The sequence below is a fragment of the Lissotriton vulgaris genome, chromosome 2_1, assembly GCF_964263255.1.
Source record: "Lissotriton vulgaris chromosome 2_1, aLisVul1.2, whole genome shotgun sequence".
In the NCBI taxonomy this organism is placed as follows: Eukaryota; Metazoa; Chordata; class Amphibia; order Caudata; family Salamandridae; genus Lissotriton; species Lissotriton vulgaris.
Genome location: NC_141687.1, coordinates 306,731,402 through 306,749,539, shown reverse-complemented (window position 1 = coordinate 306,749,539; position 18,138 = coordinate 306,731,402). Strand labels below are relative to the sequence as shown.

Here is an 18,138-nt window from a genome sequence, read left to right as displayed (position 1 = left end):
GAACAGAAAAAACATGTTGGTACGGAATTTCCCTTATTATTGGATGGTAAAGACAGTGTAACTCAGTACAAGAGGTAATGTTGCTACTGAGAGACGGGCTAGCTTGAGAAAATACATTTGCAGGCACCAGAAAGGGAAAATAACACCTGTCGAGTTACACATCTATGGAACAAACCAAACAACACGGCAAATCAAACAATAGAAAGCACGTGTAGTACACAATGTAGGGTTAATTGTCTCCACGACTCCAGCTATAGAGATTTACGATCAAACAGTGCTTAAAATGTGTACAAGCTTACCATGTGGCTCCAAGTACTTGTTTCCCACCCGACAAACCTGATAATGATGGCACCGGTCCTCAGCTGTTCTATTCTCCCCGCCTGTCGTGGAATGTGTTCATTCATCCAAAGCTGCTTAGTGTGAGTCCGTACTAAAGTGGTTGATCAATAAGCAATTTGAAATTGCACAGCCCCAAGAGACGTCTTCCTTATAGGAAAAATATCTACAAAAATGTGTATTCTTCCCCACCAGCCTTATATATGTGTCCAAATCAAGAGGACGGTTTCTTTTCGGTTGAGCCGCGCGCCTTCGACTTGCGATACCAACCGCAACTTTCTAGCTTTATCGTGACCTCGACATCGGCAGTCGGCCAATAGAGAAAGGGCCAGCATCTGACGTCACACGCTCATGTACCGCTGCATTCCATCCAGGAGACGACGCTGCTATAGCGCCAGCGGTCTGCGGACCCAACATGAGTGCGCGCGGCCGCCGTTGACAGCGGGAGGCGCGCGCGTGCGCCAGATTGGAGCTCCGTACAGCCCAGGCTCCCACAGCTGAAGCCCATGCCGCCGGGCTGGAGATAGAGGGCGGCGAACCCCAGGCTAGCTGCGGCGCTCAGGGCAGGACCAGGCCAACCAAGTAGTCTGGGGTGAATTGGAGGGCACAGTTAACTCTTGCTTCTGCGAGGAGGGCTGCCTGTTGAGCCTCCTTCGGCTCTGTGAAGAGCGGTGCCTGGTGTGCCCCCTCCGCCCTCTGGAATACCCGGTGCCCCTAACTCCGTCCCTCCCCTCAAGGCCATGTCGGAGGCCGTGCCTGCAGTGGCCCTCCTCGGAGAGAGCCTGGTGTCCGGAGGCGAGGCGCCGACGGAGGTGGACGTGCGTTCGCTTGCCTCGGCCCCCGGCGCCCTGCTCGGGCTCTTCTTCGGCAGCAGCCTGAGCGGGCCCTGCCGCCAGTTCAGCGCCAGCCTGGCTGACTTCTACGAGCGCTTCCGCCGCAGCCGCGGCACCGGGTGCCTGGAGATCGTCTTCGTCTCGTCGGACCAGGACCACGAGCAGTGGAGAGAATTCATCAGGGACATGCCCTGGGTGTGCCTTCCGCACAAGGAGCGGCACCGCAAGGTGAGAGCATCCAGGGCTGAGCCAGGGGTCCCGGGGGCAGAGACACGGGGTGGGGATTAATGAGCAGTAGGGGTACTCGACCCGAGACAAGCCTTGGGTGTGCCCATCCACAGGAGAGGCATCCCAAGGTGAGGAGACCCTCAGGATCAGAGTAATTGAGAAAAGAGTCACAAACTCCACAGAACTTGATCCGGGACTTGCTTACTTTGTGTCTCCTACTTTGGGGTAGACGCAGAACGATCCCGAGTGAGTGGACCGTTCACAGTGGACTTTGATAATATCAGTGGTCCAGGCAGGAGGTAAAGGGAGAACATCAAGAGGGCACGCATTGGGTGTTGAGAAAGGGAACACGTCACGAGGTAGTACTATCCAAGGAAACGAGAAGCCAAGTTTCAGGGTTGGCAGTGCCGCGTTACACCTGCCCTGATGGTAGAGGCACAAGGCCAAACACTCAGTGCCAGAGATAGGGTGAAAGCCCGTTGTCTTCTGACAGTCCAGGACTGCCATCAAAGGCTTTCAGATGAGGGAAATGTTCTAGATTAGACGACTTTTCACAGAGGGCAAAGTGATGCTGGCTGCTTAATACTCCCATTCTGGGGTGTCAGGGTGGCCAGATCTGCCAATATAAACCAATAATTAACACTAATTAAAAGAAAATTAAATGCTATTAGTGCAATACAATAAAAAAAATCAATTTTTGTGATAATGTCTACTTCAACCATCCATAGGGCCACTGGAATCATGCGTCAGTGAAGGACCCAATTATGCGGCAACAAATATAACATTAATTGTTTTAATAATTTTGTAATTTTTTCACATGTTAACACTGTGTGTTGGCAAATGTTTCACTTAATTAGTACCAGCTGAACATCGAAATACAGTAATGAGCAACCGAAAGATAACCATTCAACGTTTGCATAAGACCTTCCTTCCACTGTGCTGCTTTTGGTTCTTTTAGCTAGCAACAATTATTTTTTGTCAAGATTTGCAGATTACGCAGTACATGATGGATTATGCACCATAGTCATAATTGTGCAGAAAACGTGCAGCTGCAGAATCGCATAATTCCAGTGGACCTGATTTTACCTGATGATAACGAGGCATTATTGCTTTTGGGTGCATGCCAAAATTTCATTTATATACCTAATATTCTGCCTGGATTTAGGATCGAGACAGTACCTGGCTGGTGGTATTGGGTGAGTGGTACTTGAGGGAATGAAGAGGGAATATCTTGCTTTTCCAATAGATGCCCAGTTAGTCAGGTGGAGAAAACGGCTTGGTGTGATTTAAGACTCCAACACTACATGTGAGAGTGATAGGAGGACACGCAGCGGATACTTGTCCCTTTGACGTACACATTATAAACATTTTTTAATGACTCCCCACTATAAATTGCAATGATAGTGAGATATGCTTTGGAATTAGTGAATTTAGAGATTACTATGTTACGTAATTAAGTTACTGATGTTTAAACCCAGGGGAAGTTGTGGGGAGGATTGCCTAATAGCCAGGCGTGTTGGTGGAAGGAAAAAAAACATCTTATGTGAAAATTCTGGACTTTGAATTAGAAGAAGTTTTTAATGGACACATTTTTGACTACTTAAGTAAATGAGACTGTTTATTGTACCGATAATGAGGGCCACTGTTGTTTCTTATGGTAGACCTTGTGGGTAACCAGTTATAGCAGCTGCTTGGCACCAGATGTAGTCACTTATTGTCTTCTTTAGTTATAGCATGTAGTATTTGTTAGTTATCATTTGTTATCCACCCATTTCTTTTTCCTCTGTGGTGTACGTGGATTGGTTTAGCATCATGATGAACAGAGAAATCTTGTGTAATTAGTGCTGAGGTTTTAGATTGTGTGTCCCCCAGAGAGTTGCTGCCTCTCTGTTGTATGGACAGTTTAGTTGTATTAGATTCTCCCTCCTTATCTTAGTAGTTTTTTCACCTTTCATTCTTAATACTAAGTTGACATTTTATTTTTACATCTCCCTGTTTACTTGTACCATGGAAACGTACGCGTCCGTCCATCCTTCCTTCCTTATCTCACCAAGTTTTACTGTGCAGCCTTCATAGATAGTTCCTCTGCTTTTCTCCTAATGTTTTTCCCTCACCAACTTCCTCCCTCCTAGCATTGTTTATATCCTTCCCCAACACTTGTTCAGCCCCCTATCTTTCTATCCTTTCCCTATCTTTACATGCTTTTCTCTCCCTACCATTTATTTTCCTCTTTCTCTCTTCAGCAATTGACCTACCTGCTTTTTCCTAATATTTGCAGGCCTCCTTCCTTTTCTCTGAGTGATGCCAGCTTTGCTGATGTCTTTTTGAAATATTTAAAAACATTTTAGGGGATCTCCAGCCTTTGCCATCTCCTGCCCACCAAGTCTTTGCTGGCGTCTTTTACTCCTCTTCACTTAAGCTGCCACATTGCACTCCTCCATTATTTTTTTTTTTGTCATCTTCTTCTTTTCCTCTATTGCCTTTATCTGAATTCAACCCTTTTTTCTCCCAACATTTTTTTATATATATATATATATATATATATATATATATATATATATATATATATCATTCAACGTTTGCTCTTTTTTCTTAATTAATTAAAGGATTTCATGTAATCCTCTCTTTCCTTACGTTCTTGGAAGAGTTTTATTACATTTATTCAGTGGTCGAAGTGGGCAGGATCGGCAAGGCACGGCGTGCCTCTATGTCTTTAATTCCAAGCATTCCGTTCCCCTGCTTTTTAGGTCTCGGCTAAAAGACGCGCGTAAGCGCGTCTCCGCCGAGATCTTATGTTAGCGAGTAGCAGTCCCAGGAGACACTCCTGGCCGCGCGCAGGCGATTCTAAACTGGCACGCGCATTAGCACGAGCGCTGCGCGAGGCTCCCACACAACACACGCATACATAGAAACAGAAGCGCTCACGCACGCACATACATACAGAACCCCCCCACTCATACACACACACACACACACACACACACGCGCGCGCGCGCACCGGCCCCCCCTCTCCCCTTTAACTTACTGCTCCGCACCGGCAGGGAGAGTTGACGCTGCGGCTCCTATCCCGGGACTCCCTCTTGGTCAAGGGAGCCCCGCAACACGCGTACAACGTCCTGTTGTCGGCCCCGGGGGCTCTCCACGCTCGCAGGAGCCCCGGGCCGCTCCACGCATTTCCTCCGCCTGCCTCCTCTTCCGGTCCGGACGCGGCTCCGCCCCCGTCACAGGCGACCTTGCCTGACTTCCGGTGCGGCCGCGGCGGAATTCCGGGGGCAGTAAGTTATTGTATATTTGGCTGCTAAATGAAAGCGTGTCCATCTGCCACTGACATTTAAATTTACTAAAAATATGTGAATATGCCCTAAATCCAAATGTAAATTTAATTTAGCTAAAAACTATTATTATTTTAAGTGAAATTAATGTTTTCATGTAAATCAAAACCCATGCTGAACAGTTTGTTTCGGCATTACTGTTTGCATGTCATATTTTTATCTTTTTGAAGGAAATGTACTACTTTTGAGTAGAGAAGTAGTCTAAAGCGTGATTTAACACATGCTGCTCGAAATGTGAACTTGGCGTGGTACAGACAGCTTCAGTGTGTTTCCTTGTTTTCTCTGTTTTGACATTATGCACTAGTTCTAGCTGTGGAAGGAAGCTGTAGTGAGTGCAGAGTAGTGAGTGTGAGTAGTGAGTGTGAGTAGTGAGTGTGAGTAGTGAGTGTGAGTAGTGAGTGTGAGTAGTGAGTGTGAGTAGTGAGTGTAATTAGTGAGTGCAGAGTAGTGAGTGCAGAGTAGTGAGTGCAGAGTAGTGAGTGCAGAGTAGTGAGTGCAGAGTAGTGAGTGCAGAGTAGTGAGTGCAGAGTAGTGAGTGTGCAGAGTAGTGAGTGTGCAGAGTAGTGAGTGTGCAGAGTAGTGAGTGTGCAGAGTAGTGAGTGTGCAGAGTAGTGAGTGTGCAGAGTAGTGAGTGTGCAGAGTAGTGAGTGTGCAGAGTAGTGAGTGTGCAGAGTGCAGAGTAGTGAGTGTGCAGAGTAGTGAGTGCAGAGTGCAGAGGAGTAGTGAGTGTGCAGAGGAGTAGTGAGTGTGCAGAGGAGTAGTGAGTGTGCAGAGTAGTGAGTGTGCAGAGGAGTAGTGAGTGTGCAGAGTAGTGAGTGTGCAGAGCAGTGTGTATTGGCAATGTAAATGACAATGCCATTTATTTATGATTTAAAGAAAAAAAAGAAATGTCATGAGCAATGCCAATTGCTCTACCTTTAATGATGCTGAGACCATTGCATTGCAAATGCTTGTTTATTTTGAAAATGCGTCCCAGGACAAGAAACCACAATCGCCTATAAATAAAACTGGGTGTTCGTGACGGGCGGGCGGGCGGCAGAGAAGTAGCAGAATTCTGTCTTTTCCTTCTTTCCTAGAGATGACAAAGACAGCTTCCACTATTACTCTGCCGCTTCAGCTGTCCCCCCACACTCTTTCCTTCTTGCCTCTCTTTCTATCTAACAGTTCTTCTCTTTAAAAAACCGTGACTTCAAGGCGGGGTTCTCACTCTCTTTCCTCTCCTTTCTTTTATTTGCTCCCCTGTGAAATGGATCCAAAAAAGAAAAACACTTTTGCAGGAAATGTTGTATTTTTCTGACATTTTAATTCCAAAGTGCAGCATCGGTAATAACAGGTTAAAAATTTGAAAAAGAAAAAAAAAAGTAAGAGAGAGTGGTAGTAAACTGTCTAGATTGATTTTATTCACACCCACAACACAATAGCGCCACTTTTACAGAGTTTGCCAGTGAAGTGCTATTTTTGTTTTCTTGACTTTGTTTCCCCTGGACTTGCAACTAGTGCATTAATCCTGGAGGTACTGCAATGTGTGGATTGGAAAACAAAATGTGTACTGTGGCTCTGCGTCCAGGGATATGGTCTTTTTACCATGCTGCTTACGTTTTGTAAAGATATAATCAATGGGCATTGTAATGGGTCCATTCAGGGCCCTGTAGTCATGTCCTTAACCTTTCAGTCAAAAGCACTCTCTGATTTCTGAATAGTGAGTGTAAAAGCAATATGGTAACCATGTTGTTCCTGCTTACATTTCACCTAGTTCGCTAAATGTTGCATTCCCTATGCTTGTTTGTTTTTTCCAGGATCTTGTTACTTTTTCTTTGTAGGCCGCATATTGTTCTTGTCTAGTGCATAATTTAAATTGAGCCGCATTCAGGTGTTTATAGCCGGCAACAATTGGGTTGTAGTTGAAGGCATTGCACGTTTCTCTCAGTGGGGCATATGGTGTTCAGTGGGGGAGAGGATGTGGCACTATGGCCAGAGCTGCTGAATTTGGACCTGGGGAACCAGGTTCAGCCTTAATAACCAGTCCACCAGACCACTCTCTTGAGAGAGCACAATCCCATGCTAGACCTTAGAAGGCTTCGCAAGACCTTAGAAGCCCTGGTGTCTTAGCACCAGTAGGTGAGCCCTAGCATGACACGTGTAGGTTAACCTTCAAGGCTTGTCCACCACAGTCCATACTGATGTTCACCTCCAGGTGTGCAGGCAAACCTATAAAGCAGAACGCCCTAGAACAACAGTGACTCTGTCACTGAGGTCACAGGACCCTTGAGAAGGGCCAGCTCTAGGGCGGTGCAACCAGTGTGACCGCACCGGGTGGTGACTTTGGGTGGGAGCATTATGTTCACAAGTATATTATGGTTTTAAAAGCTCTTTCTGCCTCCCTCCTGGCCTCCAGCAATTTTCTGCAACAATAAAATTTTAATGATGACTCTGGTGATTAATGTTCTTCCTAGAGAGAGATCGTAGTTTTGACTCATGAAAAGGTAGCTCGGGGGGTTAATGTGCCTGCTGCAAAGAACATGTACCATGCAGATCACAAAGTGCACATAATGTAAATATGTCAGTGGGCTACTGCTTTTGTCAGAGAGATTCTTATTTTACTTGCAGTTTATAAGTTAAAATCCTAACATAGAACAGTGAGCTATTAACTATCATCTAAGAGCCACATAAAACTGCAAGGTATAAATTAGAGCGTTATGTTTTTCCCCCAGTCTTTGATTATTCTAATGTTGCAAAAAGTGTTCTTTAGGACAGAAATCAATTCTGATTATTAAAGAGTCCTTAGTCTTATGTAACATTTTCTGTACAGTGATTTACACACATATTGATTCTCGGTGTAATGTGTGTGATGTAAAGTGCTCGGACACCCTACAATGGTATGAGTGGCGCTGAAAATCAAATTAAATGCACCTGAGAGAGAGTGTGGTTATGGAGACTTGAGAAGCACTGTTAAAGGGTGGTAGTGAGGGAATCCATGGCAGAGGTGGTAATTGGGGGGCACTAACAAACATTAATGCACAGGGCGCCACCAGTGCTAAGGCCGGCCCTGCCCTTGAGGCCAGTCTATCTAACCCATAGGTACCTCCATTGGCCTTGTTTTAGAAGTAGTAGCTGCAACTCACCAGGGATTGGCAATGCAGGATTTGCACGCACACCAAATTAAGTTCGCAACCTTCACAGTCTCTCTGCTTCATTCACAAGCAATTTTAACATGTGATGCCTGCTGTGGGGCCACTGGAATTAATTATGCAGCAAAGGAGGACATAATTATGCCACAGTGTTGACTGAATTATGCACTAAAAAAAGGCTGCAGCGTAAGGCAGTATATTTTCTGACATTTTATTATTTAGACATCTATACATGCTGACTGTCTCTGGAAAGATTTAGCCTTATTTGTACCAGTGTGACATACAAATGCAGCAGTGAGAAAGGTGATCAGTCCACCTTTGCAATAGACCATCCACTCCGCAGCAACACAAGTCATATCTTTTATTAACTTTTGATACGTTTGAGCTACAAACAATTTATTAGTTTAAATGGCCAGATCATACAGCAGATCTTGCATTATGAGGCAAATATGGCAGAGCCATAATTATATAGAAAATATTTGCTAACTAGGATAATTTGCGATTCATGTTTGAAACTGTTGTGCAAAAAGGGAGAAGTGCGGATGACAGAAACTCCATGGCTCAGAGACAAAAGGTTTGTTCTCCCACATTTTATTGTATTTGGGGCAGTCTGTGGTTAGAAACCTATCCCACTTTGTGAATGTATTTTATTATCAATAACTCATAACCGTAAATAATCATGTGTAGCCATTGATTGATTAAACTGGGCAGTGAAATGGCAAACCGATACTAAAAATTGGGATGTTTGCTCATTCTGGCCATACCTCTGGCTCCTCTCACTGATCCAATCCTTGGGTTGTTCCCGGCCTCTGATTCTCCGCCCACAGGTCCCCCTACTTTTTTTCGACCACTGCATTTATCCATCAGTTTCGCAGACGACCCTTTGCTGGTTTGATGCTATTTAGCTAAGTGACACCCTAACTCTGCAGAGCAATTGTCTGTGATGATTTGGATTACATAGCATTCCATGTTAATCTGGTGTTAGACAAGATCTTTTGATTTTACTAAAATTATAAGTTTAACATACTTAACCCCTTCGATGCTGATGACGAGCTCAGCTCGTCATCAGCTACGGCGCTCGTATGCTGATGACGAGCTGAGCTCGTCATGTAACGCGGGTTTTCGAAAAACCCAGCACACAGCGGTAAAACCGCTAGCGCGCAAGGGGTTAAGTGGCTTTCAGGCCACCATATTCATCCATTGGTCACTTATGTCATCCACATTTTTCATCTGCCAAATGTAGCATACAGCAGTGGTCCCACTTCTGCCATTGACTAACCTCATTGAATGATGGCATTGCGCCCTTTCATGAGGAGAAAATCCACGCACAAAGTAGGTCCCATCAGTTCCGTGGCTACTATGGCAGTGTTTGATTTTTAGAGCAACTGTTGCTTGACGAGGGCCCAAAGTTTCTCCAAAATAAAGTTTAGCTCAACCATAACAAAACAAGCATTTTAAATAGGCAAAAGGTGGGCAGCCAATGCTAAAGCTATAGGCGTTGCCAAAGCTTATTTTAATATGATTTAATTTCGCCGTGAGGTATATTTGCCAAAGTGTATTTAGAGATGCTAAGCAAAGTTTTTCTTTTTAAAGGCTAACAATTTGTAGAGAGATTTTGTGCATATTTTGCAAATGGTTATATGTAATTTTTATTTATTGTTAATGTTCTTAGTGGTGTCACCATCTCGTATTGGCGTCACCATCTCGTATCGGGACTTTCCCAATCAGTGTTACTTTAATAACATATATGCACAATATTTACCTTTTATTATCGAGAATGTGTAGACTGAGAAGCCTTAAAATAGATGTCACCAGTATTTAATGTGTTGTGCAAACCTAACGTTGCTGAAAGAAATTCTGCCAACGTCTGGTTAGGTCTAAAATGATTTTGCGCAGTGCCAACTATTGTGAAAATAGGGCATTGTCTGGCATAATGGGAATGATATTAAATGTTGCAGCGCAAACAAGTAGAATTACTGAGTGGCGAAAGAGAGCGCTTCATAATTAACGACATTGCATACGATGTAAATTTAAGTTTTATCTTGCTCTCTAACACCTTTTCCACTCCCTTCTGATTACTGCTGGATAGCTGAGAGTACCATACATCTTGGACGCTGTTAAGACTTGCAAGTAGGTGATGAATATAAAGCAAAGACAGTTCATTGCTGCCCGCTTAAACTGTTGCATTAGCATTTTTGTGCTCCTCATTAGTCGGGTATTGAGTTAAATCGACTTGGATGTGATTTTGGGTGTAGGTTTTATCTATTTCCAAAATATTTTGTCCTGATCTTTTTTATAGGATTGTTTGCAGAGCACATAATTTAATATGCAAATAGGGAGCAGTCCTTAGAGTTATCATAGCAGCCAATATTACATCATAGTAAGATAGGACAACGGCATAAATATGTTGGGGAAGCAGGAGCCATTATCAAAAATCCCATTGTGATTGTGACATAAAACTTTGTCTCGAGTATATTATCAAGATCATTTATACATAGAGCATGGGAGAAGAATGTATTAAAAAAAATACTTAGATCATGAATCTTGCCCATATGTCCGGCCATCCTCATCACTTATTGATGATGATGGACTCAGTCTATATTTTTAATGAACGTTCTGAAAGGGATTAGATCTTATCATGTGTCCATTGTGTCAGAAACTAAAGTCAACAGGGTTTTCCATGGCATGAATATACCCGAGTTTTGGCCACCACATATGCACCGGTGGAGTTTTTGTGCGTTTTGCTATTGTTAAATGAGCTACCAGCAAAAAGTGTGTGAGGAATTGGCCAACGTCGTGGTTAGCGGATATTCCGCCTCTTCACATGTGTCCCGCCAACAACACCAAAGAGTTTATAGGCACATTAATGGCGCTTATCAGTTTAATTTTCTCCAACACCTCCAACCATAATATCCCGACCTGTATGTCCCCATTCTAAGCATTGCTACTCGTGCCCCTAGATTAAATTCCCACTCCTCGAGGTACAGCTTGCTTCTACAGCTGAACAGCGTAGCCACTTCCTCTGCTGCTTTCATGTGGGCTGGCTTCCTCTTCGTCCTCAGATCAGATCTCCGCTGTCCTTTTGGAAGGGAAGATGCCTATCGAAAAGTAACTACTTGTTTACTTAATGGGCGTGGCGAGCTGCACGAGTTGTAAAACTCCGTTTGAGGTTTTGAAGTGAGTGGAACACGCGTGCCTGGTGTTCAAGTTAAATGTTATTTTGCAAATCGGAGTGATCCAAGTTTGTCACCAGGGTGATGTCAGTTCTGCCTGCCAAAATTGTAATCTGCCCCTCGCAGAACAAAGGACCATGACTGAACTTTTAGTCTGAGAAATCTCCCAAAAGTACAACTGCTTTGCGTATGCGGTTCTGGATAAACTCCTAACATTTGGTTCTTCCTGTATCACTGTGCTAGTTCCTAATCCGATGTAAGTTATGTCTTGTCCGGTGTTTACTTTGGGGTTAGTGGAGTAAGCTCTGTGTAAATCATGGTGTTTGGGTTTGTCATTCTTTTGTACATCACTTTACAGCCAATTATGTGAGAAGCTAGGCGGTAGCGATATCTATTTTTAATTCGAAGTTAGTTTATTTTCTAGCTTTACATGTCGCATTCTCTTCGCCTAGTGGCTTACATTTCAGTATTCCACAATTTCTGAAGTGTACGCTGCGAGTTGAAAAATATGGTGGCAACAAATTAGTTCAGCATTCATGCAGTCTGGATTAAATGCATGAATGCAATTTTATCAGAACTTTGTAGGGCTCCTGTTTCACGTGATGGCCACTTGGAAGTGGAAAATGACAATTTTTGGACCCCTCTGTCATTTTCTTCTCCCCCTTCCGCCCCTTTTGACTGATGTTCCCTTGGAGTCCCTCTAGATCGCTGCAAGAATCCCCATCCCTAGGGCCTCTACAGCTGTTTCCCCAGCAACTATCCATCCTCGGCGTAGTAGGAGCCAACTTTGCTCATGCCTGGTGGGCGTATCTTTTCTTTGTGCTCCCACAAGATAGGAGCAATTCTGTGTTGTCCTCCCTGAAAGAACGTGGACAGGGAGAAACATTTGTGCTCCCCACCTGGTGGAAGCATTTTTGCAGCTAACTCTAGATGAGAGAACTGAAGTCTTCCCTGCCTATGTTGTAGCGGTTAGGGAACAAGTGTCCAGAGGAATGGGGTCACAGGGACACCAACATTGACCTGGTCCTCGGGGTTGGGGTCCCCGGTGCTGCACCATGGCTCTGGGTGGGGGCCACATGCCCCCTCTCCATGAAATGAATTCCACCCAGAGGATGGTGTTCTAATGGCCTTATTACAATGGCTAGGGAAGTAATTTTCTCTACATAAAAAGAATATCGGTCCTAAGGTATGGGGTCCCTCCCGCATTGGAATTTTCAGGGCGGCCATCCTCATCACTTATTGAGACTTTTTTGTGTGTGAAGATTTGGCATATGGTGCAAAAGTTGTAAGCAAACCAAGAAATCAATTTCCTGTGGTGCTAAAAAAAAAAGCAAAGGTTAAAGTCAAGTTGTAAGGTACTATTATGAGTTTATGTTAAATAAAAAATATCCTGAAATTCATTGTAAACACCACAATCTATAGTGATTTAAAATAAGAAATTGTAATACTAGAAAAACGAACATTTAAAAATAAAATCACTAGTTATAGTTTACTGAGCTAACTATAACTTGAACACCTGCCATGCATTGCTTATGACTTGACTTATTACGTCACTCAAGTCATGTTGAATTACATCATAGATGACCTCACTGATCAGATCACTGATAAAATCTCCCAATGGATGTGACAGTTTGACGTAAACTTTTCATACTGGAAGGCATTAAGCAAGGTACACACAGACCCAATATTTCATAACATCTGAAGAACTTGAGTGTATCCTTTCACAACAAGCAGATCATAAAGCATAATTGAAATCACCCACAATAAGAAGATATACCTTTGTAGCCCAGAGCCAGCGCGCATTCGCTACTCTGAGGGACTTATTGTAGAGGAATAAGGAATAGAAGCCCCGTCCACCCTTCGCCCATATTTGCCATTGGCTTGTGTCATTGTCCATCCTAAATGCTGGCTTCTGATTCGTCAATACACTTGTGAGTCCCTCCTTAGTACAGCCTCCTCTTTATTTGTCACCTCCCATGGCGATTGGCCCCTTTACTTCGGTTGTTACACGGTAAGTATTACTTAGACTGTGAGCACTATTTTCTTTAATGAGGTTCTCCTTTTGCAGGCACACCATGCTTTGGTGTCTTCTTTACTCCCTCCCCCTCCCGCCCGTTACTGTGCCTTACTTTTCCCCCTCCCTCCCGTTGTTGTGCCTTCTTCCTCCCGCTGTCTGTGCCTTCTTCCTCCCGCTGTCCGTGCCTTCTCCCACCCGCCCGCCCTTCCGTTGTCTGTGCCTTCTTCCACCCGCCCTTCCGTTGTCTGTGCCTTCTCCCACCCGCCCGCCCGTTGTCTGTGCCTTCTCCCACCCGTTGTCTGTGCCTTCTCCCACCCGCCCGTTGTCTGTGCCTTCTCCCACCCGCCCGCCCTCCCGTTGTCTGTGCCTTTCCCCACCTGCCCGCCCTCCCGTTGTCTGTGCCTCCCCCCCACCGCCCTCCCATTGTCTGTGCATTTTCCCCTCTACCCGCCCTCCCATTGTCTGTGCATTTTTCCCCCCACCTGCCCTCCCATTGTCTGTTCCTTCCCCCCCCCCCGCCATCCCATTGTCTGTGCCTTCCCCCACCCGGCCGTTGTCTGTGCCTTTTCCCCCCACCCGCCCTGCCGTTGTCTGTGCCTTTTCCCCCCACCCGCCCTCCCGTTGTCTGTGCCTTTTCCCCCCCACCCGCCCTCCCGTTGTCTGTGCCTTTTCCGAGTTGTGTGCCTTCTTCCCCCACCGCCCTCCCTTTTGTCTGTGCCTTCTTCCCCCCATCTGCACTCCCGTTGTCCATGCCTTCTCCCCCTGCCCGCCCTCCCGTTGCCCGTGCCTTCCCCCCCCCCCCACCCGCATTCCTGTTGTCTGCCTTCTCGCTCTCCCATTGTCTGCCTGCTCGCCCTCTCGTTGTCTGTGCTTTCTTGCCCTCTGGATGTCTGTGCCTTCTCGCCCCCCTGCCTGCACTCTGGTTGTCTGTGCCTTCTCGCCCCGCCTGCTCTCCCTCCCATTGTTCGTGATGCATACAATTTGCAAAGCAATAGGTCTTGAGTAAATGCAAGACTTATTGCATTGCAAATACTTGTTTTGACTTTACATGGATTATATGGACAGAGATTCTGTTCTTCAATTTGCTCAAGGTCACAGGGATAAACTCTTCCATGATTCACAGGCTATCCTGATTTTCCCTGACAACACAAGGCTCGTCCAACAACAACCCCAATCATATGTGGCAGCCAAGCGCAGACTCCGGGAACTTAACAGTTAGTACATGTTGCTATACCCGGACGGATTAGGGTGATCTATAAATCTCAATCCTTATTTTTCGATCTCCCTGATGAAATCTTCAAGTGCACTGATGAGACCGTAAAGCTTAAGCCACATACACCCCCTTCACTGGAGTCTTACTCTTCCCAAAACAATAGGCAGATCGGCCCGAAGAAATCCATGTCGAAATGGCGGCACGGATCAAGATCCAACTGCCGCTTCCAGACACATGGGGATGATTCATAAACCGAATGAACTGGCTGCCCCAGGGACAGATACATTGCCTCAGAATGGCTACCTTTAAATATGTTTTGCCTGGTCCGATTGCAGGGGCTAGCATACACCGTTGGCCTCCACAAATCTCATCTACATGCCCTAAAGAACTATGTTTTGAGGGTGTTGGGAAGTTGTAGAACCATTAGCGCGAGGCCCTCCAGGTCCCCCATTGGGCCCGGTAAATATTCTCAACACAACAGATACTTCATGTTTGCTGAGATATTGGGGTGGGGGAAAGGGATGTTCAACTTAGATGGGAAACGTTTTACACTGTCTAGGCACAGGCACCGATCCCACGCACCAGACCCACATATGGCGCCCTCCCTAATAACTAGATGACTAAAGACTCATTCAGTGATCATACCAGCCGGGTCCGTATTATGACTTGGTTACTTACCTCTAATCGGCTGTAATCCGTATTTTACTACCCCCCACCCTGCCCCTCCACCACCCCACCCCACCTCAGCACCCTGCAGCACTCCCACTGTGGCCCGCTACTGCCTTAAAGCGCACTATACATGGGGTAGATATCCGTTACTGTGCAGGGGGGAAATGTTGCCGCCTCACGCATATTGTAGACGCAAAAAATACCCGACAACGAATCCTTGAAGACGAAGTGAAGGCAGATGGTGGAGCCCAAGCTAGGCGCCGCCTCCTCTTTTCTCAAAAGCAACCACCAACTACTCACGAATGAGGCCCAACAGGCATGGCAAATGACCCGGTACAGAATTTTCCAATGGGGTGACAATTCGAGCAGGATGCTACACCTTCTATACCAGATAGTGCAGTCAATGACCCCAATACCGGTATTGCGTGACGCTGAAGGTATTCCATGTACTAACCCTCGCGCGGTTGCCCAGGCTTTTGCAACTTGTTACTCAAGCCTATACACAAAATGGGAAACCCTATCCTCTGACCAAATAGTTCTAAGGGGCATACCACCAAAACTGGTTCCCGATAGTGTATGGGAACAACTGGACATGCCAATCGCAATAGAATAACTCACCAATGCCCTCTTAGACATGCGTCCTGACTAGGCTTCGGGCCCAGATGTGTTTCCACGTGAATTTCTAAGACTACACATATCCCAATTAGGCCCCCACCGACTCAGGGCACTTCAGAAAGCCCTTGAACAACAGATCCTCCCACCAGACCGGAGACATTCAGAAATCGTGTTATTTCTTAAGCCTGGGCGTCCACCAGAGGAACCATCCTCACTTCGCCCCATATCATTGTTGAACCTGGAAGCCAAGCTTCTAGGTAAGATTCTCACGAAATGCCTCTTCCCATACATATCAGAACTTGTTCACCCGGATAAGTCCTGCTTTATGCCTTAACGATCCACACGTCATAATATTAGGCAAGTCCACAATGACCAGGCCATGGCAGCAAAACTCAGACGACCAGCAGCCATTTTTACTTGCTGACATTGTTAACGCATTCAATTCTCTCAATTGGGAGTATCTATTCCTCCTGCTACAAGCTCTTAATTTTGGCCTGAAATTCCTATTGTATATCCGTCTCCTATATACAGATCTTTCAACTTTTGTGCGTGTAATAATTTTGCGCCGCTGCTGGCTCCCGAGAGCAAAACCCTCTGGGAGTAAACATTTCCCAAAAAGCTGGGATATCCACACACCGTTGGCAAATTGCGTGTTTTCAACTTTGAAAGCCAGACACAAAGGCCAATAGCATGTGAGCACCACATGCACAAGCTTAAAGAAAAGCTGAAGTGTTTCCAAAAGGCCTTTTCCTAGTGCAGCACATGCGCGCTGCGCTAGGCGCAGCCTAAAAATTTAGTATTTTCGTTATTGTGGGATAGGAAAGGTGAACTACCCAAGTGATTCGTGAAGGACGAGTGTCTTGCACACCTTGTTTTCGATGCTGCAATACTGTATGTAGTGTTTGATGCCTGTAATATTAATCTAACATTTTTTGGAGCAAATGTATGCATTAGTATGTCTGATTAGGATAGTGGAGAACTCATGACGGGTCTTATAGGTACCTTAATGTTTAAAGACACAGCTGGCCTAGGTTAATGGTTCTGTTCTACCTTTTGTTACAGGATGATCTCTGTACTAATTATTGATGGAAAAAGGCAGCTACATTTTTAAGTCGAGCCTTGCAGCGTGCATGCGCTGCTCTGCAAGGCATGGTGTGTTCTGTACATGTGTTTCAAGCCAGCCGATTACTTATCATTGTTTGTAAATTCCTTACTATTGAAGTGTAAATTATGCCCATTTGTCCCTCCTTTTGGTCCTCATTCTAAGTGCTCCAGACAGTGCAACTAGCTGCTATTCTGGTTCCACTGGTAATTCCTTAGTCTAAGTCCAATAGGCGGTGCTGCTAGCTTCTACTCTGTCCTGCCAGTAATTCCTCATTCTTAGTCCTCAAGGCAGTGCTGCAGCTGTAACTGTTCCCAGTGGTTAGTCCTCATTCAAATTCCTCTAGACAGTGCTGCTAGCTGCTTTTCTGGTCTCATCGGTAATTCCTCATTCTAAGTCCTCCTCGCAGTGGTGCAGCTGCTTCTCTGGTCCTGTCAGTAATTCTTCTATTCTAAGTTCTCTAGACAGCGCTGCAGCTGCTTTTTTGGTCCCAGTGGCCATTCCTGATTCTTAGTCTCTAGGCAGTGCTACTAACAGCTACTCTGGTCCTGTCGGTAATTCCTCATTCTAAGTCCTCTACGCCAGTGGTTCCCAAACTTTTGACTCCTGAGGACCACCACTGAATCACTACTGGAAGCCAGGGACCCCCAAGCAATTTGTACAATTTAAATTTCTTTTTAAAAACGCCTTTTGAAGCAGAGTCAATTTCAAGAGTGAGACAGCCTGAATTGGGTCTATAGCATGGACATGTATGCATACAGTAGTGTATTATTTAGTGGTACACAAGGGCTTGCGGAAAATGAGCAATCGGACAGCAGCACGAAAATCCTACTGCTGATCCTGGCTGCATCTATTTTTACAAGCCTGCCAAGTAACAGTAACCTATACACATGTGCCTTTCAAAGTTTTATTGCTTTTATTGTATTGCCTTTATTTTCATTGTTGTGTCTGTGACTGCTGTTGTCTGTTTTCCCCTGCTGCTTGTACTTGGTCCGTGCCCCTTTTTCTTCCCTCTGTACCCCTTGCTGCCCCGTGTCTCTCCCCGGTTTTCCTTTCTGTTCCCCTCTCTGCCAGTTCTGCCTTCTGTTCTTAGCTGCTCCTATATTTCTGTATTCTGTATTTTGCCTCTGCGCCATTTGTTTTTTGTGACCGTCTGCCCTCTGTGGCACTCGTTTTTCCCTCGCTTTTGTGCCCCTTTTGCCTTCTGTTCCACTCGCTTTTTATGCCTTTCTGCCCTCTGTGCCACTGGCTTTTCCCTTGTTTTTTGTGTCCTTCTGCCCTCTGTTCCACTCGTTTTCCCCTCATTTTTTGTGCCTTTCTGCCCTCTGTTCCACTTGTTTTTCCCTCGTTTTTTGTTTTTTGTGCCCTTCTGCCCTCTGTTCCACTCGTTTTTTGTGCCTTTCTGCCCTCTGTGCCACTCGTTTCCCCCTCATTTTTTGTGCCTTTATGCCCTCTGTTCCTCTTCGTTTTCCCCTCATTTTTTGTGCCCTTC

The 18,138-nt window shown here is 45.5% G+C and overlaps 1 protein-coding gene across 1 annotated transcript in view; it reads left to right on the top strand.

Moving 5' to 3' along the window:
* Positions 1 to 776: 776 nt before the first annotated feature.
* NXN (nucleoredoxin) overlaps positions 777 to 18,138 on the top strand; it is a 457,847-nt gene continuing 440,485 nt past the window's right edge. The window contains exon 1 of the mRNA XM_086955000.1: positions 777 to 1,397. Coding sequence (XP_086811126.1) covers positions 1,077 to 1,397 — 321 coding nt within the window. The 5' untranslated portion in view covers positions 777 to 1,076. The remainder of the gene's footprint in view (positions 1,398 to 18,138) is intronic.